At 42.8% G+C, this 25,507-nt stretch overlaps 1 protein-coding gene and 1 long non-coding RNA gene across 2 annotated transcripts; both read left to right on the forward strand.

Moving 5' to 3' along the window:
* Positions 1–20,304: 20,304 nt before the first annotated feature.
* On the forward strand, positions 20,305–20,788 carry LOC115628213. Its single transcript, XM_030524205.1, has 2 exons — positions 20,305–20,648; positions 20,711–20,788. The coding sequence occupies exons 1-2, from the start codon at positions 20,361–20,363 to the stop codon at positions 20,729–20,731; spliced, it is 309 nt and encodes a 102-aa protein (XP_030380065.1). The 5' UTR covers positions 20,305–20,360; the 3' UTR covers positions 20,732–20,788.
* Positions 20,789–25,069: 4,281 nt separating this feature from the next.
* LOC115628217 lies at positions 25,070–25,507 on the forward strand. The gene is made up of 3 exons (XR_003995786.1): positions 25,070–25,115; positions 25,176–25,329; positions 25,389–25,507. It is a non-coding gene; the product is annotated as an uncharacterized LOC115628217 (long non-coding RNA).

A 25,507-nucleotide genomic window follows, 5' to 3' on the forward strand; every position in this document is an offset into this window, starting at 1 on the left:
ACCCTGCGTGTCGTTGTTAATTGGAATTTGCCTCCACGTTGCCGGTCTCCTCGATTTCGAACTCGCGCAGCACCGCGCTGAGCTCTTCCTTCCGCAGCACACGTACCCAGCTCGTTCGTAGCATCGTAGGTCCACGCTCTCTTCCCTACTTGGTCGGATCTAACCTCAAACTTCTTTGGAGTCCCTGCTCGGGCGCCACTTGTAACGTTGTTACTCTGCCGCGGGTATGCTCGCCGGCCAGAGTTTGCTGAAATAAATAATAAGTTAGGCACCCCAAAGTGCCGAGGTGTCCACCAAATAAAACGGGGCGGTACGCCAAGTGAATCCGTTCCACGTGGGTTTTAATTCTTCGAAATTTACAAAAGAGGGGGGTGCACTTCAGTGCGCGTTCGTTTAAGACTAGAACAGGACTTAAAATTACTCGCCTTCATGGCTTACTACTACTTACAACTACTTGTTAACTTATAATTTCTCAGCATCGTAATGACGCACAGCTGGTTGCTGCGCAACGCGTCGTTACAAGCCATCAGTGAGCAAAACCTGGTAGACCTTAACTCTGAACATTTTGATTCAGCAGAGTACAAAGAACTTAAAAACAAAATCCAAGCCCAACAGACACAGTTGCCGGATGTAAAAGTCATTGGAAACTATGTCTATCGTCGTGCAGAGCACGCCACAGGCGAGCAAGTAGCTGACGATTTATGTTGGAAACTTTGGGTTCCCAAGGGTCTTATACCAGTAGTCCTAAAACAGAATCACGAGCATGCAGCCGAGGAGCAAGCGCGTACTCCGTCTAATGACATACGTCCATCCGCTTCCATACCTGAGAAGGTATGCCCAACCGTTGCACGTTACAGGCCCTAACTGTTATTGCTGGGTTGGGAGCTCTTTTCGCCGGAGTCGTATATGGGTAGCCTGCCAAGTTAAATTCTGCACAAGTCTGGTTGGATGGTTCCGAAGCTTAAGCTGATACTTTGCTTTCACCTTGGCGATTTCATCTTTAACAGGTCCCACATTAAAATCTTTCCGGATATTTCACTAGGTGCCCCAGTTATGGTTCTCAGGATCTTCGATTGAGCTCTCTCGATTAACTCTAAATTACTAATGGAAGCGTTTCCCCATAGTTCAGAGCCATATGTCTAAATTGGTTTGAGAACTACATTGTACAAGAGTACTTTGTACTCCAGTTTTAGTGGTGAACGGACGTTTATAAGCCAATGTAGATTAATTTTGATTCAGTTGATCTCTCTTCGCTTCGATGTGTTTGCGCCAAGTAAGCCGTCTATCCAAATGGACACCAAGGTAAGTTACATCATTTTATACATCATTTATTTATTTATTTGTTAACCTTATCCTAGCGTTACAAGTATCAGGTTACTTTTAAATTATTACGCTAGTCATTGCAATTTTAATTATATCAATCTTATTATTAGGTTATTTTCATATTATTAATTTTAGTTATGTTATTTGTTGTCGTGTAAATAGTTCGGGTCCTTACGTGTGATAACTTTATGCAAGAAGATTAGGGTTCTAAGTTTAATCCATGAGTCAAGGGTCATATTATATATTTTATTGGCGTACGTCGTTATTGAACCTCTTTGAGTGTTAAAAATATATCGGGCTATGCTATTAAAGGCTACTTTTATTTTGTTTTGGCTTACAGCATCGCAGTTTCCGAAAATTTCAATCCCATAAAATAGAAAGGGTGTCAGGCATGTCTTGGTAATAAGGAGCTTTAGTTGTACAGGTAGAAAGTTCTGCGTTAAAGACAGACTCCGTAGTTATAAAGTTTTTCAACTGCCTTATTTACATGGTCGCACCAAGATATCGATTGATTTATAGTTATGCCTAGGTTTATTGCCTGCTCTTTTCAATTTCGTGCACAGTATGGTGTTATTTACGGTGTCAAAGGTTTTTTAATAGTCAAGGAGGGTTAGAAAAGTTACCATACTGTTGTCCATTTCCTTTTGAATATCGTCAGTGATTTTAATTATTAATGTAACACAACTTCTATTATTTCTGAAGCCCGATTGTTTGTCGCTCAAGAGTGAGTTTTCCACCATGTAGTTGCTAATTTATTTTGTCATCAGGTGTTGGAGTGCTTTTGATAGAAATGGTAGAATTGTGATTGGCCTAAAGTCATTGCTTCCTTTCGGAATAGGAACAATTTTTCCTGATTTTGACTTGTACGGAAAGCAAGATGTCGTAAGCACTGAATTAAATATGTGAGTTATATACTTTAAAACTTTAGGGAGCAATAATTTGGGGTGTAACTCATCTAGGCCTATGGCGTTGGACTCAACTTTGAGGACTACATCTAAGACATCACATTGACGTACACACATAAAACCAAAGCTAGTATCATAGTTTAATAACGACGTGGAATTCATGTACGCATATTCAAGGACTTCTGGTACTGCTAGTTGTACAAATTTATTGTTTAATTCGTTTACATCTACGTCAAGATTTAAAGAAGGTCTACTTTTCCCAATCCCTAACTTTTTAACTTCGGCCCAAACTTGTCTGCATGAAGTGGCTGAGGAGAATTTCGAGTAGAAGTGAGCACGTTTCGCATTCATAATTTTCAGCCCAACTGTACGCCTTAGTTTTTTATATTGCGATAAGTGAACCGTCGTCTTGTACCTCTTCCACTTTTTATATGCGTCGTCCCTGCATTTTATTGCACATCCGAATTTGCGAATCACATAAGCTTTGATATTATTTCTGACATATATGGCTACACCACCCACATGCCCCTCACGATCTGAACGATAAACTCTATACCCATCACAACATACATTATTATCATTAAGACAAGACACAAACCACGTTTCGGACACACAAACTACATCTACATTAGAATTAACAAACAAATACCTAAACTCATCCATTTTTTTTGACATATATGTATACCATTCTTTTGCTTACTTAGAACCTTTAACATAGTTTGGCTGTTCGCTCGTATTATTTAACATTGAAACTAAAAACAAATGTTTGCATACGCACTTTGCTTAGAGCAGTCACACTGCACACTTTACATACATTAACACTTACGCTTAGATTAGTTGAGCAATTTAGCCTATACTTAAACCTAATACAAATATGCTATCGGTATATTATAGTAAAACTTGGCATACGGACACATAATAACTAATTGGTGGTATTTGCAAAATTTTTGTTCAAAATTCCAAGAATTACGGGAGTTAGAGAAAATCGCGATTTGCGGGAGAGAGGGGGAGGGAGGGAAATTCCAAAAAACACATTTTCTGCGTATTCACATAAGGCATCTGGGACTAACATTTGGGGTCCCTAGCTCTTATAGTCTCTGAGATATAGGCGATTATACGAACGGCGTTACGGAAAAACCCCCATAGGGGGGAAGTGGAAAGGAAAATCAAAAAAATAAAACAAACTCGTATAGCGTACACACATAAGGCATCTTTGTGCAAAATTTGGTGTCTCTAGCTCTTATAGTCTCTGAGATCTAGGTGATCATGCGGACGGACGGACAGACGGACAGACAGACAGACAGACAGGGCTAAATCGACTTGTCTTGTCATGCTGATCAAGAATATATATACTTTGTGGGGTCTGCCACGCCTCCTTCTGCCTGTTACATTTTTCAGCTCGCGCAAACCTAATATACTCTTGTACATTTCATGTACAGAGTATAAATATACGTATAAAAAAAATTTATGTGTAAAGTTGATTATGAGGACAAAAATGTGGAGTTGCCACTCGATACACTAAAGTATGCGAAAGGTTGATTTTAAGGACCGAGGGGGTCCCTGAATTGATAGTATCGTTTCCCTCCGTATGTACTGCGTTCATATTGAGGACAGTCCCCAAAATTATCAATACAAAGAAGATAAATATATACTGTTACCAGAAACTGTTCCTATTTACTGTACCCAGTCCCCAAAATGATTGTTAGGTAGAAAATAGTCCATATGTATATACAACCATTCGAGCGGTTAACACATATGAAACTTTTTTTAGTAGAACAATATTGATTGCTGAAAGCAGCAGATAATGCAATTTTGGTACAAATATAAACATATTTTTTAAATTATAGTACGCACAAAACAGTAGTGAAGTCATCGTAAGATAAAAGAATCAATGGAAAAGTCACTCTAAAATAACAGTTTAACCACTTCTTTACATATGCCAATCTCTATATATATAAAACAGTTTGTCCTGACTGACTGACTGACTGACTGACTGATTGGCAATCAACGCACAGCCCAAACGGTAAGAGTTAGGAAGCTGAAATTTGGACACAAGATCCCTCTTATAGTGAAAGTGAGCCCTAAGAAGGGGTTTCGGAAAATTCGAGCTCCAAAGGGGGGAAAACGAGCTCCAACGTTTGTATGAAAAATCTACAATTTTTAACCGATTAACTTCAAACTTAGTTTGTATACTCTCAAATACAAGAAAAACTGCATACTTGGTTTTTCAACATTTTTCCTGGGGCATGAAAAAGGCGGGGTTTTCCGTGGAAAAATTGAAACACAATTAACACCCCACAGCCCAAACGGTAAAAGCTAGGAAACTGAAATTTGGGCTCAAGTATCCTATCATGGTGTAAATGCGCACTAAGAAGGGTGTTACGACAGATCTGGCATCGCTTTAAGATGTCATCGATAAGAGTAAAGCCGATACAAGTAAAATCGATATTGGAAGGTAGGCACTGAAAGCGGCTAGCGCTACCATAACCAAGAAACCACGTTGGTTGTTTCTTTTCAATTCTGCAGCGAAAGGAAGCGGACTAAAAGTAAGAACAGGCTCTAGATCATAAGCATATTGTAATTTGTAATTCCACAGGAATTTAAAGCGTTCGCTCAACTTCGTCCAAACGTGCGACCACCGTCGCATATCTATCAACTCTATTTGAGAGTTTGTAAATAAATATTAGCCTGCATCAACACCAGAGGTAGTTCGTTATTGGGCGGCGCTGGGAAACTTCGAACTGTCGCAACATTTCTTTAAATTCTTTTAAAAAGAATTGCCGTGATGCTGTCACCGCATGATCGTGGACTTAGTAGCGCCAGAAGGGCATTGTTCAGCTGTGCTGTGTGTTCATCCGCAGACAGCAATGATATGGTTAGCTGCACCAACAGTGACTGTGTGAAGAAATGCCACGTGCAGTGCGCTACAGAGATGGAGCCTAGCAGCGGATGGCGCTGCGAAAGATGTAAGAATTTGCCCAAGGGAATGGCGTTTGAAGCGCAGTATGGGGGCGAATTGGAGACATCAGCGCCTAATGAAAGGACACATACGGTAGCAGAAAGTGAAAAGCAAGCAAAGGAGAATGTTAAGTCGTCCACGAATAGCAACGGGGGTCATGCAGTGCCCGGCGTATGTGTCAGTGAAACACGTTCACGATGCTCTTCCACTTCATCAGAGGCAGTGGAGCGCCTGCAGGCAGAGATACGGTTGCTGGACGAAGAAGAACAGATCTTGCAACGACGGCAGATTGTGATCAAGAAGCGAAGGGAGCTTCTTGCTCAGCTGCCGAACCATTGTAGTACGCGAACGGAGCGTACCAATGGGAGTGAAGTGACTCGCTTACCGGTGGCTGTCGCCGCGCATCCGAGGGCATCAAGCACACATGCGGTCACAGAGAATGTAGCATGCGGTTTTGTCAGTATGCAGCCTATAAATGTACAGACAGTTGATGTAGAGGAAAGGCATACGGACCGCTAAAGAATAGATCAAAACACGCGACAAGCATTGGGACACGAGGGCCACTCAAACGGTGGCGTGACTCCCATCCTGCAGAGAGTGCATTATGAAAATGCCAGAATTCGCCTTGCGCCAGAGCAGCTGGCAGCGCGAAAAGGATGCATAGCTGAATTGCCAAAGTTTACGGGGGAGCCAGAACAATGGCCGTTGTTTTTGGCAACATATGAGCAGACAACGGAACTGTGTGGATTCTCAGAAGCGGAGAATCTGATGAGGCTGAGGCATGCGTTAGATGGCCCAGCGAGAAACGCAGTGAAAACTCTCATGTTAGATGCGCAATGTGTACCTCAAATAATCTCCACTTTGAGAATGAGATTCGGGCGACCAGAGATTATCATTGAGGTTATGCGAACAAAGTTGAAAGAATTTGCGCCTCTTCGGGATGACAGACTAGAGGGAATTATTGATTTCTCGATTGAGGTGCAAAACGTTTGCAGTACAATGAAAGCTACAGGATTGGTACGTCATTTGAGTAATCCCGACTTAGAACAGGAACTGGTGTCTAAGTTACCGTGCATGCTGCAGACGATGAGGGGAATGCATAAGATGACGCTCAGAGATTCTACATTGGCGGATTTTAGCGATTGGTTGTTTCAAGTAGCCCAGGGAGCAAGTTGTGTGATGATTCCAAGCTTGCAAAACAAAGCCCGTAGACGTGGACTGGTGAACACGCATTATGAAGACAATGAAGGCGGGGACTGCAGAGTCTGCAATGGCAAATGTGCATCGGTAGCAGACTGTGTAGCCTTCAAGAAAATGTCTCAAGGAGTGCGTTGGGATACCGCGAGGGCATTAAGACTCTGCTGGAGGTGTCTTGGAACGCATAGGAGGCTGAATTGCAATGTCAAAGTAGCGTGCGGAGTAGATGGGTGCCAAGCGATGCATCATCAGTTGTTGCATAGAACGGTTATCGAACCGGTAAGTGGCAAATGCAATGCGCATAATCAGGGTACCGTTTCAGTGTTCTTCAAAGTTCTGCCAGTAGTCCTCTATGCGAATGGCAACGAGGTCAGTACGTATGCCTTTATTGATGACGGATCCTCAATCACTTTGATGGAAGAGAAGTTACTTCATGAACTTGGTGTGAGAGGTCAGCCGCAGCCATTATGCATGCGCTGGATAGCTGGCATGCATCGTTACGAGAACGAATCAGTAATGGTAAATTTACGAGTGTCCGGAATTGGCGGCACAAAAAAACACACTGTACGAAACGTGCATACCGTCAAGAAGTTGGGACTTCCGACGCAGTCGTTTAATGCAGAGGAGATGCAGAAGAAGTATAAACATCTGAAGAAATTGCCACTAGCGAGCTACAACAACGCAGAGCCTCGCTTGCTGATCGGTCTGAATAATTGCACACTAGGCCGTGCAATAAGAACACACGAAGGCGCTGCGACGGCGCCCATAGCAGAGAAGACGCGGTTGGGCTGGACAGTAAAAGGAGGCAGCCCAAAACTGAAGATGACGGAATCGGCGCACACATACCATACCTTCCACGTATGTGACTACGAGAAGGAGCTAAATGAACTACTGAAGCAGCATATCTGGAATGAGCAACAAGATATTGGGTACTCACAAGCAGACAAGCTGATATCCAAAGATGATAAGTTGGCTCTGGAGCAGTTAGAGAGTAACACAAGGCGCATCGGAGAGAGATTCGAAACGGGATTGTTGTGGAGATACAACAATATTGTGCCTTCAGACAGCTTTAAAATGGCGTTAAAGAGAGCGCAGTGTCTGGGGGAAAGGTTAAGGCGGCAACCACAAATGGCCGTCAAAATGAGAGAAAAAATAAACGAATACGTAACAAAGGGCTATGCAAGACGTTTGACGCTAGAGGAGGCGTCTGAGCAGCCAAATGGGTTCCTGCCGATTTTCCCTGTGTGTAATATTAAGAAGCCAGATAAATTGCGCATAGTATGGGATGCGGCAGCAAAAAAGGACAACGTGTCACTCAATTCATTGCTATTAAAAGGGCCGGACCAGATGGCACAGTTGGTACCCATTTTACGAAGGTTCAGAGAGAAGGCCATAGCAATTGGAGGTGACATAGCAGAGATGTTTCATCAGGTGAGAATACGTCCTGATGATCAAAAGTTTCAAAGATTCTTGTTCATAGATCCTCAGACACAAAATTTGGAGGCATATGCTATGGAGGTGATGACATTTGGTGCCTCATGTTCACCGAGCAGCGCCCAGTTTGTGAAGAACAAGAATGCACGAGAGTTTGAGCGGCTATATCCACGAGCGGTGAAATGTATATTAGATAACCACTACGTCAATGATATGCTAGATAGTGTCGACACCGAGACGGAAGCCATCAAGTTGGCGCAAGAAGTTCGATATATTCACTCTTGTGCGGGATTCCGTATACACAATTGGGTATCAAACTCAATGAAAGTTCGCTCTGCGCTAGAGCTTAAAGAGGATTCAACCAAAGAGATATGTTTTAATGACAAAGCAGGAACATTAACGGAAAAGGTGCTTGGCATGTGGTGGGACACTCAGGCAGACACGCTTGGCTTTCGGGTGTCAAAACGGCACCAAAATAGCAAGCTGCTAAACGGGTGTCAGCGCCCAACAAAAAGAGAGTTCCTGAGCATTCTAATGTCTATGTATGATCCTCTGGGGCTCATATCCTTCTATGTGATGTACGCCAGAATAACATTCCAAGAGGTCTGGCGATCAGGTTGAGACTGGGATGCAACAATAGAAGAAGCAGAATGGAAGAAATGGCAGCTTTGGGTCCAACACATACCAGGCGTAGAGAAGATGAAAATACCGAGATGCTACACGACGTCCTGTCCACTGAAAGATTCAGAAGTGGAAATGCACATGTTTGTAGATGCGAGCGAAAATGGTTACGCTGCGGTGTGCTACATGTTGCGGAGAGAAGCAGAAAACACGTTCTGTTGTTTGGTGGGCAGCAAGGCAAAAGTAGCGCCGCTAAAGCAGATGTCAGTGCCAAGGCTTGAGTTACAGGCCGCAACAATTGGAGCACGTTACGCGCAGGTAATCGCATCAACAATCAACACGAAGTTTACCAGAAGAGTATTCTGGGTAGACTCTAGCACGGTGCTATCCTGGCTACGATCGGATCACAGGCGGTACCGCCAGTTCGTTGGATTTCGGGTAAGCGAAATATTGGATTTAACCGAAATATCCGAATGGCGCTGGGTCCCAAGTAATGAAAACGTAGCAGATGAGGCCACTAAGTGGCAGAAGACACCCGATTTTTCGAGCAGCAGCCGATGGCTGAACGGGCCGGCGTTCCTAAGACGGGGAAGTGCAGATGATAGTAAACTCCCGTCCACTGACATACATACCAGTGGAACACGAAAACGAGGAGGCGCTTACGCCTAACCACTTCCTGCTAGGAAGTTCCAATGGGCAGAAGCCAGCAGTACAAACGCAACCTGAACGTGTACTCATGAAGAAGAATTGGCTTACAGTGCAGCAAATGGCAGATGAATTTTGGCGAAGATGGCTACGCGAGTATCTACCGGACCCGACAAGACGCAGCAAATGGTACGAGAAGGTCAAGCCGATAGAAGTAGATGACATTGTGTACATTTGCGATCCCGATAACCCAAGGGCTCGCTGGCCAAAAGGAAGAGTAATTGCAGTGAAACGCAGCACAGACGGGCAAGTACGAAGTGCCACAATAAAAACGGTCAACGGCACTTATGTGAGGCCAGCTGCAAAGCTTGCAGTTCTGTCTATTGGATTGGATAAGGTAGATCCCGACCGGAATATACCGGGGGGGAGTGTTACGACAGATCTGGCATCGCTTTAAGATGTCATCGATAAGAGTAAAGCCGATACAAGTAAAATCGATATTGGAAGGTAGGCACTGAAAGCGGCTAGCGCTACCATAACCAAGAAACCACGTTGGTTGTTTCTTTTCAATTCTGCAGCGAAAGGAAGCGGACTAAAAGTAAGAACAGGCTCTAGATCATAAGCATATTGTAATTTGTAATTCCACAGGAATTTAAAGCGTTCGCTCAACTTCGTCCAAACGTGCGACCACCGTCGCATATCTATCAACTCTATTTGAGAGTTTGTAAATAAATATTAGCCTGCATCAACACCAGAGGTAGTTCGTTATTGGGCGGCGCTGGGAAACTTCGAACTGTCGCAACAAAGGGATTTTCGAGAAATTCGAGCTCCAAAGGGGGAAAAGTAGCTCCAAAGTTTGTTTGAAAATTCTGTATTTCTGAATCGATCAACTTTAAATTTGGTTTTTAAAATCTATTAAAAAATACAAACAAAACTGCATACCCGGTTTTTCGAAATTTGTGTTGGAGCTTGAATTATTGGGGCTTTAATATTTATTCATTTTTTCAAATGAAAAGTTTGTGTTATAAATTTTGTCCGATCGATTTCAAATTTGGGTAATATAATCTACGTAACTAAAATTACAACTTTGCATTTAACGATTTTTAAAATATGCATTTTACAAATGCAGGCAGAACAAACAATACAAAATATCAAACAGTTGGGGACAACTAAGTATACATACACACACACACACATACACAAACAGCTGTTCGTGTAGTGCGTGGTTGAAGTAGCCAAAGCAAAATGTGAGACACTAATGTGTGAATGTTCATTTGTACACATGTATGTACATACATACATACATATGTATAAAAGTACATTCGTCTTGCACTGACAGGGCAAGAAATGTTAATTAATTAAAAATTATTAACATTATAACATAAACATTTTGATGCTATTTTTTCTTTGTTTAGTACATTTGGCATAAGGGGTTTTTAGGACAACGGACTACAAGGGCGTACGCAGGTTGGGCAGGGCGGACATTGCTCCCCCTAGAAAGAATTTCGCATTATGAATTACACCAGCACCATATGTATTACATATGTACGTACATACATATGTACATACGTCTGTATGTATAGTATGTACATATGTACATCAATAAGTATGTATGTACATACATTCTTATATACATACATATATAGGTTTGTATGTATGCAGTGGGCCATCGAACACTGTTGTTTAATTGTAATAAATAGTGTTCTATGGTTTCAAATAAAAATTTTTAAAACAACAACAAGTTATTGGCTCGCAAGTCTTCTTTCGTTTTGATCATTTACGGCTGTTAATTGCATGCCAAAAGTTTACAGTTACCGTACACATGCAAATACATTTGTATGTATTTATGTACATATGTGTACAGTGAACAATCGAATACAGTATTATAATCAATAACTCTTAAACAATGTTTTTCGATGTATTTGTATTCGACATGTATTACGATATATCAACACAAGTATCGATATTTTCGATATATCGCATTTAATTTTAATTTTGGGGTTTTAATATTTATTCACTTTTTCGAATGGTCAAATGTGTTATAAATTTTGTCCGATCGATTTTAAATTTGGGTAATGTAATCAACATAACTATATCAACAAATTGGCATTCAACGATTAAAATATAGCAATATGTTTTTTACTTGCCATATATCAAATATCAAATAGTTGGGGACATCACATACACACACTCACACATACATACAACAAGCAACAGTTCGTGTCTATGTGTGCCCATGCATACATACATATGTACTATACAAGCATATGTATGTATGTATGTCTGTATATGTATGTAGCATGTACATACAAAACAACAACAACAACTTCAAGTTGTTGGCTCGCACATCTTCTTTCGTTTTGACCATTTAATGTTAATTGCAAAGGAAAAACGCCAAAAGTTTACAGTTACCGTCGCTAGGCAACGACTGCGTAACCGATAGTAAAGCAGAAACCGAATAACGGAGTTACGCATATTCTGCTTCGCATTGCGGGCAGATGTATGTATGTATATGATTTGTTCTTATCGATCTCAATAAATAATTAGATTTTAATATTTAAATATTCTGCTTATTGCATTCAAACTTCGATATTTTGATGGTATCGGTGGCTTCAACTATCGAAAGTTTTACTCTAGCAAATTGAGATGAGAATTGTCAGTGCTTTTTGATCGTGGCTCATCGCTGCACGGCATTGACACGAGTGCCGTGTTTCATATTCCGAGTTTGTGCGTGACCGTATTGACTCAATATGGCACGAAAAGACTCAAATGTGAATTTAAAATTAGGATATACCCTTATAATTATTCCCCTTTTTTGCACATAGTCTATCTTAAAACGTTGCTTTATCTCTATATATAAAACAGTTTGTCCTGACTAATTGGTGATCAACGCACAGCCCAAACGGTAAAAGATGAAATTTGGACTCAAGTATCCTTTCATAGTATCCATCATAGTGTAGGAGCACACTAAGAAAGGCTTTTGGAAAATTCTAGCTCCAAAGGGGGGAAAACGAGCTTTAAAAAATATTAGTTATAGTGGTCATGTTCGTTTAACGAAATAGTTTGGCAAGAAAAAAAATGTAACGGACTACTGAACAATTTTTTGTCAAGAACAGAAAATGTTAATTTAAATACCTTAAATGCCTTCCTACTGGTAACTTATAAGGTGAAAACATATGGGTAGGTTATGCACACACAAAATAAATACAATTGGAAACATTATATTGAGCCGGGTTAAGACGGGCAATACCTGCTAGTATTTTATATTTCTTCAAGGATAATGTATACAATTATTCCTACATATATGTGGTATATATATTTTATTACAAACAAGAAAGGAATGCTAAAGTCGAGCAGGCTCAACTCTTAAATACCCTATACCACCCCACAAAAAAGTAATTAAATTAATTAATAAATTTAATTAAATTAATTAACTAAATTAATTTAATTAATTAACTAAATTAAATATAAAATATTCCATGCATGCATACATACATTTACATTTACATCAGAATCGTGCCTTATGCGTGTTTGTGTACTTGTACATATGTATGTATGTGTGCATTGGGCCTGGTTATATGGCTATAACTTTCTTTCCGATCATTCTATCATAATGAAACTTGGTATACGGATATATAATTACTAACCTAACTACCAAATTTTAGTTCAAAATTCCAAGAATTACGGGAGTTATAGAAAATCGGTAATAGGGGGGGAGTGGGATCAGAAAAAATGAACAAACTCGTCCTTTCTCGGTCTCAGGAGAATCTGTATACCAAGTTTGGTTATTCTAGCTCTTATACTTTCGGAGATCCTTGCGTTCATACAGACAGACAGACGGACAGACAGACGGACAGACGGACATGGCTATATCGACTCGGCTTGTCATGCTGATCAAGAATATATATACTTTGTGGGGTCTGTCACGCTGTCAGTCTGTCCGTCTGTCCGTCCGTACGAACACCTGGATCTCAGAGACTATAAGAGATAGAGACACCAAATTTTGCACAAAGATGCGTTATGTGTGTATTCTATACGAGTTTGTTTTATTTTTTTGATTTCCCCCCCCACTTCCCCCCTATGGGGGTTTTCCCGATTTTCCATTCGTATAATCGCCTATATTTCGGAGACTATAAGACCTAGGAACACCAAATTTTAGTCCCAGATGCCTTATGTGAATACGCAGAAAATGTATATTTTGGAATTTCCCTCCCTCCCCCCTCTACCCCACAAATCGTAACTCCCGTAATTCTTGGAATTTTGGAAAATTTTGAAAATACCCCCAGTTGGTTATTATATGTCCGTATACCAAGTTTCACTATGATAGACCGATTTAACGAGAAGTTATAGCCAAATATATTTGTTGCTGCAGCGCTGCTCAAGCGCTGCCCGACGCTGTTGTTGATGCTGCTGTTTGGTTGACTGCGAAAATGCTTACACAGACACGAATAGATGCGCATAGGCATACATACACTCACACAGACGCAATTGCTATGTAAATGTGCAATTATAAACCCTTTACGTGAGTTCGAATACCGAGAGAGGTAAAATCGATCAAATTTTTTTTTTATTTTCTTAATTTTTTTTATTTTCTATAGTTATTGTAAACATATGTACAGAGTATTTCAAAGTCGGGACACCCGACTTTAGCTTTTTTACTTGTTTTCATTTAGAATTGCCTGGATAGTCCACCACGACTTAGAAATAAATCTACATCTTTCTTATTCTTCTGCCCTTTGGATATTATATTTTATTAAAATTAAAGAAACGAGGTTAAAAGAGATTTCATTTAAATGAGGTCAGCCGCTAAATCCTACTTTTCTGATGGAATTAAAAAAAAATGTGTCTTCTTACTCAGGCCAATTACCTAAAAGCTGTAATAGCGATTCGACTATAATGCATGAGATGCATGTTATGGGCTATAGTACGAAAAAATTAATGTTATAGACATAATTGTTTGTTACAGTCTAGCGTCTATTGTACATAAATAATGGTAATTTCAAACTTACTGCTTCGGCGGTTGCGTTTGGGCGGGATGAATTCCTCATCATTATCACTGGTATTGTCATTAATAATAATAAAATAGTAGAACTACAACTATATTTGCTATTTTTTGTGAAGTTAAAAAAAGAAGCTTACTCAAAGTGGTCCCAATTATTTGTATTTAATACAAACACTGGTCGTCACTTGAATAAGGACAGACTGCTTTGATTGCAGCTCGTTCAAAAATAGTTGCCTTTTTGCGTCATTAGCATAAGAATATGAGAATATTAGTCGATAACTTTGATGTCAGATTTGCAGATATATGTTTTTATTAACCGACTTGGATGAAAATTGAAAGAAAGGTTCATATTTGTATAATGATTACGTGTGAAGAGATTGGTTTCTGTAGCTTTTGAAGTATGGACAGCTCGGTTGGTTTCTGCGCGTAACTGTGTGACCTGAATTTAGATATTGAATAACTTTGTCATTAGTGAACCGATTGACTTGAGTAGACCAGTGTTGAAAACCTCAGTTCAAGAAATTGTATAGAACCAAATTAAAACAAGATAGAACGCTACAGTCGAGCAAGCCCGACAGTAAAATAGCCTGTACTCTCCACAAAAAGGAAAAATTAAAAACATTTTTTTTAAAATTAAATTATTAAAAAAAATGAATGAATTAATTACTTAAAATAATTAATTAAATTAAATTAGAATACATGTTTATGTTCAGTTTAAACAGCATACATTTACATCACGTACCTATGCGTGTATGTATGCAGCACAAAGTTGAACAAAAGCAGCAACAACAACAACAGCTGCGGGCAGAGCTGCCGACAGAGCTGCAGGCAGCGCATGAGCAGCGATTTTACTTATTAGCCATAACTTTCTTCAGAATTGACCTATCATGATGAAATTTGGCACACGGACACATTAGTACTAACTGGATGTACCTACCAAAATTGATTTTAAAATTCCGAGAATTACGGAAGTTATAAGAAAAAACACGAATTGCGGGGGAGTGGGGGGGTGTATCAGAAAAAAAAAACAAACTCGATCTGCCTAGGGCTTCTAGGAACTTTGATACCAATTTTGGTTATCCTAGCTCTTGTACTTACTGAGATCCTTGCGCTCATACAGACAGACGGACAGACGGACATGGCTATATCGACTCGTCTTCTCATCCTGATGAAGAATATATATATTTTGTGGAGTCTGCCACACCTCCTTCTGTGTGTTACATACATGCGCACAAAACTAGTATAGCCTTTCATCCTTTGGGTACAGGCTATAAATATCTCATACTTGAAAATCGGTTGATTATTTTCAAGGATATTCAATGTTTGCATACCGACATAAAAGATGGCGCACCCTGTATATATAGTATATATATATATATATATATATATGTATATATATATACTAGAGGTATTGCCCGACTTAACCCGGCTCAATATAATGTTTCCAATTGTATTTATTTTGTGTGTGCATAACCTACCCATATGTTTTCACCTTATAAGTTACCAGTAGGAAGGCATTTAAGGTATTTAAATGAACATTTTCTGTTCTTGACAAAAAATTGTTCAGTAGTCCGTTACATTTTTGTTCTTGCCAAACTATTTCGTTAAACGAACATGACCACTATAACTAATATTTTTTAAAGCTCGTTTTCCCCCCTTTGGAGCTAGAATTTTCCAAAAGCCTTTCTTAGTGTGCTCCTACACTATGATGGATACTATGAAAGGATACTTGAGTCCAAATTTCATCTTTTACCGTTTGGGCTGTGCGTTGATCACCAATTAGTCAGGACAAACTGTTTTATATATAGAGATAACGCAACGTTTTAAGATAGACTATGTGCAAAAAAGGGGAATAATTATAAGGGTGTATCCTAATTTTAAATTCACATTTCAGTCTTTTCGTGCCATATTGAGTCAATACGGTCACGCACAAACTCGGAATATGAAACACGGCACTCGTGTCCATGCCGTGCAGCGATGAGCCACGATCAAAAAGCACTGACAATTCTCATCTCAATTTGCAAGAGTAAAACTTTCGATAGTTGAAGCCACTGATACCATCAAAATATCGAAGTTTGAATGCAATAAGCAGAATATTTAAATAATAATTATTTATTGAGATCATCATCATAAGAACAAATCATATACATATGTACATACATTAAGGCGGCCAACTTTTTCAAAAGCCAATGCGGGACAATTTAAGGTGGTGTTTTTTTCGATGTGTCATATGTACAGTTACATATGTATGTAAATATTAAACACTTAAAATAATTATTCAATTTGTTTATGTTTTTTTATTTTTAAAATCATATTTTTCACACGAGTGAAACTTTTTGACCAGTACTGGATTTTTTTACCTTGTACCCGTAAGGTAAAAAGTATATACATATTAGGTTTGCGCAAAGGAAGCATCTCCGACCCCATATGCTGTATACATTCTTAATCAACACGACGAGAGAAATCGATCAAAGTATGTCCGTCCGTCTGAAAACGGTTGAGCGCACATTAACCAAATAAGCAACATAAACCATATTTGCAAAGATAATTTATATATACATAAATATTTTTTTTTTTTCAATTTTTATGAAAATCGGTCAATTCATCGGCAAATTGCAGCATCAAGTTTTCTTCTGCTAGGGACGCATAAGCTCATTGCCGGAAGTTTGTCTGGGTACAGGGTATTTCACTGTCGGGCTTGCTCTGCGTTCTCTTTTGTTATTTATAATGTCATTAAATTGTCCGCAACTGCCAATATTATATATTAAAAGAAATGTGTCCACTTTTAGTGACGTTAGTCCACAAAGCAATTATCAATGAAAATAAAAATAGAGAAGGTACTGGATGATAGATAGGCAATTTTGCATTGGTATTCCTTTTTCTCTTAGATTATTAAGCACCTCAATTCACCGCTGTTTTGTCAAACAGGAGAGCAGGAGGAGGAGATGCAGTAGACAAGAACAATGGTTTTCTATCTCTTCCTCTATTATATTATGTATTTTAAATGTCATGTTGGTAATGCGGGACATGCGGGACGCGTTTTAGGTTTTTCGGGACTATTTTATTCGATTTTTCAATGCGGGACAACACCTGTCAATGCGGGACTGTCCCGCACAATGCGGGACTGTCCCGCACAATGCGGGACGGTTGGCCGCCTTAACATACATCTGCCCGCAATGCGAAGCAGAATATGCGTAGCTCCGTTATTCGGTTTCTGCTTTACTATCGCTTACGCAGTCGTTGCCTAGCGACGGTAACTGTAAAGTTTTGGCGTTTTGCCTTTGCAATTAACATTAAATGGTGAAAACGAAAGAAGAAGAACGACCCAATGACTTGCAGTTGTTGTTGTTTTTAGAGCATTATTTTTTTACAATCAAACAACTGTGTTCGATTGCCCAATGTATACATTAATACGAATGTACATGCTATATTCATACACAGTGTTATGTCCGCCTTTGCCAGTGCATCCCCTGTCGTTACGCCGGCTAGCCATCGGCTCAGGGTCAGATTCGACCGCGACAGGGGTGCGGCAGACCAACAATGAATTTATATTTTTTTTCAAACACACCTACTCATATTGTCGGCTGAGGGACGCCTGTGGAATTTGGGTGGAGTTGTGGCTACTTTGGTGTCATGTAGCCGCGTGGCCCTCCCTACCTTGAGTCGGTTTTGGCATTTTGTTGCCGGCTCCCTTCAACATGCTTGGTTTGGTTTTTTCTCCTGCTCCGGGACTTTTATCACCCCATCTCACCCCATAAATGGACTCTACTCCAGATTCATGTGCAAATTTTAAATTTTATTACAATAAAAATAAACTTTAATACTTAAGCCATTGAATTTTGGGACGCTGCAGTTCGTTGGCTATTTGTGCCTATTTTACTTATTTGAATTTGTAACCTCTTTCTACCTATACTCGAGTATGTAGTTATGAGGGATATTATTAACAGGAAATAAACAAAAAAAAAAAACTGCGCCGCTCCAATACACATTACAACCTCCTTTACTTATATTAGATTTTATACATTTTTCTTTTACTTTTTTTTTTTTTTTTTGTTTTTCTTTCTTAAGTATACATTTGAATTTTTGTTTACAATATGGTTACTTGTTTGGTGTTGTGTTTCTGTTTAATGTTTTATATTATGTTGTGATTGTTTGGGCTATGTGTGTAACAGAAAATTGTTAATTGTTTTGTGTATTGTATTGTTATGTGACTTGTATATGAATGGGTGTGTATTTTGAATTTTGGCTATGGCATACATGTGTATTTTTCTTTTGGTGTAGTGTATTTGAGTTTGTTGTATATAAATGGACTATGTAGGGGTGGGCTTTATATAATTATGGGCTTTATATTAAATGGATTATGTGCGTGTGGGCTGTATATAAATTTTGTGTATGTGTTTAAATTGGGCTATGAAAATGACGGATGTGTGCGTGTGGGCTGTATATAAATTTTGTGTATGTGTTTAAAAAGAATATGCATATGTGTATAGATATATGTAAGTTGGTAGTCGTAGGGGTACTTAGCCCGAGTCCAAACGAGCACCGCTGGCTGTAATCAAATTAAAGCTGAGGCCTCATGAAGAATGATGCGTCGCCGGCCGGTGTTGGCGCTGTCGTCTGTCGTGGCTACAATGAAGCCCTCCTGCATCCAAGCTACGCTCGTTCACCAAACCGCCCACAGCCCAATTTTCAGGCCCCCCCGTCGCTTCGGTTGCCGATCGCCTACCATGCGTAATAATATATTATTTCCTGGCATAGCTCTTTTCCGACTGACTTACCTCAGCCTAGATGTTCCCAAAGATATACTTCCTCGTCCTCTCCTTGTCCTCCAGCTATTCCTACGTTCTAAATCTTCCACTTTGCTTCCTTTTCTTCTTTCTTTCCCTGTGTGCGTTCCAACTACCACGTGCACGTCCCTTTGTCACTTGCCAAAACTGTGCCTTTTCCCTGTCGGAAACTACTACTTGTCATTCCCAAGGAATTGCTACTTTACCCACTTTGCAACCCTCCTAATTGGTAGCACTGGTCCTCACCCCTCACGCACGAGTACTTGTTATCGGCCCGCTCCAGCTGTCAATCGCGCGAGTTGCCACTCCTTTTGTCCGACGACATTTGTGGTTTCCCAATACTGCCGCGCCGCACATAACACCACACTCCGGTTTTATTCTGGTGTCAAACGAAAGAAACGGGAGTGAGAAGCGCCGCGGTTCTTTCTCTGCCCAACGTAGGCCACCGCCCACACCCCGAGATGGGTCTCTTGGTCTACCGATGAACAAAGCCGGGCCTTAGCTACTGCTTTAAATCTTTGGCGTGGAAGACTCCCAACCGACGCCCGTGCATGTCCTCCAACTCGTACAGGCTGTTGCCCACGCTGCTCCGGACACGGCATTTCACATACTTGTGGCACAGCTTCGCGTTCACGTTGTCCTTAAAACGACTGAGGACAAAGTTTCGCCTGTAAATCTCTTGGCCAGGTACGTACGCTACCATCCTCGCACGCTTATCGTATTGCCGTTTCGCCTTTTCATACGCCAGGTGGACACTCTGCTGTACCTCATCCCGCACTGCCTTCTGCTGATCCGATCTGGGCAACATGCGCAATTCCGCATCCTCCAGCGCCCCCAACTTGCGTGCCAGCTTGTAGTCCTTCCCGCTGGTGAACATGTGCTGCCCAAACAAAACGAAATACGGGGACGTGCCGATGCTGCCATGGATAGCACTGCGTGCTGCACACTGCACGTCCGAGAGCTTCTCGTCCCACTTCGTGTGGTCGCCCTGTACATATGTCCTGATGGCCGCTAACACCGTCTGGTTCACGCGTTCCGCCGCATTCGCCTGTGGGGCATAGTTCGCCGTGCGTATGTGGGTGATGCTCAGCCCCTGCAGGAACCCCGTAAATTGGCTGGCCACAAATTGCTTACCGTTGTCGGTATGGACGGTTTCTGGGACTCCAAATGCCGAAAACACCTCCTCCTGCAGAAACCGGACCACTGCCGCCGCTGTTGCTTTTGGCATCGCTCGCAACCACACGAATTTGGACAGATGGTCAAGAACAACCAGAATGGTGGTATTCCCTCTCCTGGACCTCGGATACGGCCCCAGGAAATCCAGATACAGCCTCTGCATTGGTCGGAGCGATACGGTTTCGGCGCCCATTACCGGCCTCGCTAATTGCGTGCTGTGTTTTGTTGCTTTGCACGTTTCACAGCCGGCAACGTACCTCCTAACCTGTGCCACCATCCCGGGCCAGAAAAAAAACTGCCTGAGCCGTTCTATGGTCCTCTTCATGCCCCCATGCATAGCCGCGTCGCTCTCATGGGCCTGCTGTATAAGGGCTGCGGACACAGGACGCGGTACCCAGAGCTTCCAGGAAAATTCCTCTCGCTCGGGCCGCGTGAACTGCGCCCGCTTATACAACAGCCCATCCTCCACGCGTAAATCCGGAAATAGCTCCGCGTTCTCCCGCACTTGCTTCAGCCGCTCGGTATACTCCGCACCTTCGAACTCGGTTGTCTCGAAATCAAAAAAATCAACTTCCTCCAGTTCGAAAGGCCGTGAGAGGGTATCGGCTACAATATTTTCCTTGCCTTTCCGATGCTCAATATTAAAGTCGAACCTCTGCAGGGCCAACGACCACCGCGCTAATCGACCGTCCAACTCCTTCAATGACATCAGCCACCGCAGGCTGGCGTGATCAGTCACCACCTTAAATGGCATCAACTCAACGTACGGCCGGAATCTTTCGACCGCTTTTACTGCAGCCAGGCATTCCTTCTCGGTGACACTATAGTTCAGCTGAGCGCCCCGAAGCTTCGCTGAAAAAAAAGCTATCGGCCTTTCGGCCCCGTCTGCATCGAGTTGGAACAAAACCGCTCCTATGCCCGCTTGGCTCGCGTCACATTGGATCACGAACGGCTTCCGAAAGTCTGGATGCACCAACACTGGCGCGCAGGTGAGTGCCCCTTTCAACTCCTGAAATGCCGCAACCGCTTCGCCCGACAATTGGAACTTTCCCTTCCCTTTCAGGCAGTCCGTTAACGGCGCGGAAATCGTGGAAAAATTCCGAATGAAACGCCTATACCAGCCAGCGGTCCCCAAGAATCGGCGGAGCTGCTTTGCGCTGGTCGGCAAGGAAATCGCCCGAATCGCCTCGACCTTCTCTGGATCCGTCCGCAACGCACCATCGCCAACCACAAACCCCAGATACTTCAAGTACTTGTAGCAGAACTTGGATTTTTTTAAGGAAATCGTCAAATTGGCTACTTTCAAAGCACTTGCCACGTCCAACAGCACCTTGCAATGATCCTCAAACGTTCTGGATATTATGAGAAGGTCGTCCAGGTAGACGAATACATGGCTTCTCAAACGCTGGGGAATCACCTTATCCATCACCCGGCAAAGGCGCTGCGCCGCATTGCACAACCCGAACGGCATGGCCTTAAATTGATACAGTGGCCTTCCTGGTACCGTAAACGCGGTGTACTGCCGGCTTTCCTGATCCAGTTCGATCTGCCAAAAAGCATGCTTTAGATCCAGGCTGCTGATGTAAATGGTATCCTCCACTCGGCTCAAGATCGACTCAATGCTCTGGAGTGGGTAAGCATCCTTCACCGTGAGCTGATTTAGCTTTCTCGCGTCTAAGCACAACCGGTTCTTTCCAGGCTTCCTCACCAAAGTCACTCGGTTGCTCCATGGACTCTCACTTGGCTCGATAACCCCTAGCCGAAGCATCTCGTCGACTTCTGCAAACAATAGCGCCTGCACTGCCGGCGACACGGGATAAAAACGCTCTTTCACTGGCAGTGCCCCCTCCGTCAACTGAATGTGGTGCTGCTCCACTGGCGTCCTACCCAGACCGTGCTCCTCGAAGGATCTGAATTGGGCCACGACTCGCTGTAACTTCTCCTGTTGCCACGCCTCTAAATCGTGTGGCTCCGTTGGTGTACTCTTTCATAAGCGCTCCTCCTCCAACTCAGCCACGTGCTGTCCTTCGTCCACAGCCGGGATCACATTCGGAGCCAAACCGAACCTGCGCCAAAAATTCACGCCCAGATAAAGCGGTTGGCACAACGACGGGCAAACGTGGAATACCATTTCCGACTCTGTTCCGTTATACCTAACGCGCGCCATCACGCTGCCAATAACGCAATGTGGCGCGCCGCCGGCTGTCCTTACCGCGGATTTGTTTTCGCGTACCACCAAACCTAGTTTTCGGACCGACTCTATGGCACCACTTCCCAGCAAGCTCACCGACGCCCCGGTATCCAACAGACTGGTAAATTCTCTGCCTTCAATCGCTACCGTAGCATATGGGCGGCTGTCGGAACGACATGCAGAATTCACCGCGGCACACACCGCCTGGCGTTTCTGTCGGCGTTCGCGGTGTCTCCTACGCGCCCGCAAGGATGTCTTCGACGCCCCTCTCGCATCCGGTTCGTGCTGGCTACCAAATATGCGGTTCCTGGCTACTTCATAGTCGCGCTGACGCTGCTCCAAGGGTTTCCGCTGCGACCATACTTTCTTCGGTGGGACTGCCTGGTTGACTTTATATATCTGTGAGTAAATATGACTAACGGTACTATCCTTATCGCTACTAATTCCTATCCTAACTACTGTTTCATCGGAGGTACGCGTTTCACCGTCTACCGAGAGTGCGACTCCTCCGGCTGCGTCGGACTCCTCTCCGAGTTTCCCGGACGGCATTTCGGGCATCTTGGCAGCACCACGCCTGGTTGTCCGCATTTGAAGCAAAACATATTGCGCACCGCAGACTCGCAATCAAAATATGTATGCCCTGGTTGTGCACAATTCCAACACTTGAGATTCGAGCGGCTCCCACCAGTTTCATGTGGCCTATATACCGCCTCCAAATGCTCCAGTTGGCCGCCTTCTGTACCTTCTGCTACCACGTCCAGCTCGTGTACTCGATGCTGCTCTCGCTGCTGCCCGTAATTGGTACTGGCTGAGGGCCGCGCCCAACGCGTTGCCAGCATCTTTTCGGCGTCTTGGCACTCCTCTCTCAGCTTCTGCAGATTCGTTATATTCATCGGATAGATGACCCTAGACACGGTGTCTTTAATATTTGTCTTTATCACCTTAATAAGGTCATAATCCGAAAACGGACACACCAACCGAGAACGCAACACCAGCATCGCCTGAATATACTCTTCTATGCTCTCGCCATGCCGCTGCTTCCGCTCCCTCAGCTCCTGCTCTCGTTCAAACTCCGATCTTCGAGTCTGAAATTGCTGCTGCAGCCCATATCGGAGATTCGGCCAGTCCGGCACGCCCGAGGTACGTATGTACATCCAATACCAATCTTTCGCTCTTCCGTTCACCAGGCAGTGGAAGTCTCGCAACACGTCGGCCCAGGGCACCTGATATAAGGACTGCAAATGCTCCAATCGAAATATAAACTCTGCCACCGGCATTCCTTTGGTTTCGCCATCAAATACAAGGCCCCACTTTCTGATGTGGACGACGTCGGGCCGGGAGTCTCCCATCGTGGTTCGCCTTAATGGCCTGTGCACGTCAGGGCCCAAATCGCGCATCCACGGATCGGCTGAGAACTGCCGCTGCTCCACATGTGCCCGCTGTTCTGCCTCTAAAATTCGGTTGTCGACGAACAGGTGAGTCGGTGCTGCAGCTGCTGGTCTACTACCTACAAAATCTCTTTCTTTCTCTGCCGGCTCGTACCCGCCTAAGGCTGGCCGCTGCATTTGCGCGTGAGCTCGCTCTGGCCTGCCCACCGGCGCCTGTGCTACAGACGGAGGCGCACTATGCGTTTTCTCCTGCCTCAGCGCTGCCACTGCCTCATTAATCTCGCGCATGAACGACAGCATGCTGGCCTGCATCGTCTCTCGAATGGCCTCTACTTCTGACGACAACGATGCGCGATACGTCTCGTGGGCCTGTGCTAATGCCACGTTGATCGCTGACCGAATTTCGCTTGGCAGCGCAGACTCGGCTCTGCCACCCTGCTCTTCACCGCCATAGTCATGCGCGCGTGCGCCGGCTGTTGCTCCGTAACTGTTCGGCAATTCATCCCCAAATCCTCGGAACGCTGCCTCGTTTACACTTGGCGGCGATGCGTCATCATGGAGTGCTTCTGCTGGCTTGCCCGCCTCACTCAATCCTACGTGAGGAGGAGAGTCCAAGTGAACCAATGGCCTATTTCTACTAAACTCCTGACTCCGCCTGACCTTCCGGGTAACATTCGGGTCAAGATTCATTTCTCAGTACCTTGTTAATCCAAACCCAACAATAAGCGAATAAATAAACCGACCGGTGTACGCGTATGTGTCTCTAAATGGGCAGCGGGGATAATATACTCCCACCGCTATATACACACTATATACCCGCAACACCAGCTTACCTACATAAAATAATTAAATATACCAGTATATGCAAATACAAAAGGAAAACCACAAATAACAAAGAAAATGGTAATAAGTGAATGCAAAAATATACTCCACACGCAAAAACGTCCAATAAATAAATAAATCGTGGATATACGATACTTGTACGCCTCCGGCAAAACCAAAAAAAAACTTAGACTAAATAAATATATAAGTGCCACACGCAAATAAATAAGTAGAATAAATAAATAAGAATAAATAAATACACCCAAAAAAAAAAAACTGAACAAACAAAAAAAAATAATCCTAAGCGAAAAAAATACTCCCAAAAAAAAAACAAACTAACGATAAGTTGAACTTCAAATTCCCGCCCTATGTACAGACCCGCTAACCTGTGCCAAAAAAAAAACCCTATCGATACTTATTAATATCGATGGTTCAGCCCAGGAACAGCTGTGCTAGGCCGGGACCATTCACAATGGACTCCCTGTCTATTGACAACTTATTTGCTGCTACGCAAATAAATAAATAAAAGGTAATTAGTACACTAACTGACCATAAGACCAATAAAAACAGATTCTCACAATTACAGACTCAATCACCAGACATGTAAGGGTGAGATGGGGATCCTCAGTATGACGCTGCACCACGGCACGCTGTCACTGCAGAAGGTAAACAACCAAAACAAACATATATGTATCGCACGCTTTACACCACCCAATTTCTTCCAGGCGCCGACTAAAACTCAAATCCTGCTCGGGCTATGGCGAATTGCTGCTCCTATGCTCTGCTACGTAGGGCAACGATGCTCCTTCCGCTTGGGACTGGACATGGACCTACTACGCAACCATACATAAGAAATACCAAATAACCACAAAAAAAAAGGTAACTAACACAAAAAAAAAACAAGGCAACTAGACTATTCTTTACTTAACACCTAACAGACATTCCTCTCGATCTTTTCAGCCTCAGAACACCCTGTAGGGCAACAATGAGTGGGCACCAAGACCCCTCACGGACCTGCTACATCTGCCCCTTCGCTGCACCTACTCTGCTGGTTACC

Source organism: Scaptodrosophila lebanonensis, unplaced genomic scaffold, assembly GCF_003285725.1.
Source record: "Scaptodrosophila lebanonensis strain 11010-0011.00,11010-0021.00 unplaced genomic scaffold, SlebRS2 tig00000112-arrow-arrow-pilon, whole genome shotgun sequence".
NCBI lineage: Eukaryota > Metazoa > Arthropoda > Insecta > Diptera > Drosophilidae > Scaptodrosophila > Scaptodrosophila lebanonensis.

Bases quoted from the DNA above. Each gene is read 5' to 3' on its own strand.
- LOC115628213 (XM_030524205.1), top strand. From the start codon at position 20,361: ATGGTCCTCTTCATGCCCCCATGCATAGCCGCGTCGCTCTCATGGGCC. The intron at 20,649-20,710 runs GTATCGGCTACA...GAACCTCTGCAG, and splicing joins GTTCGAAAGGCCGTGAGAGG to GGCCAACGACCACCGCGCTA.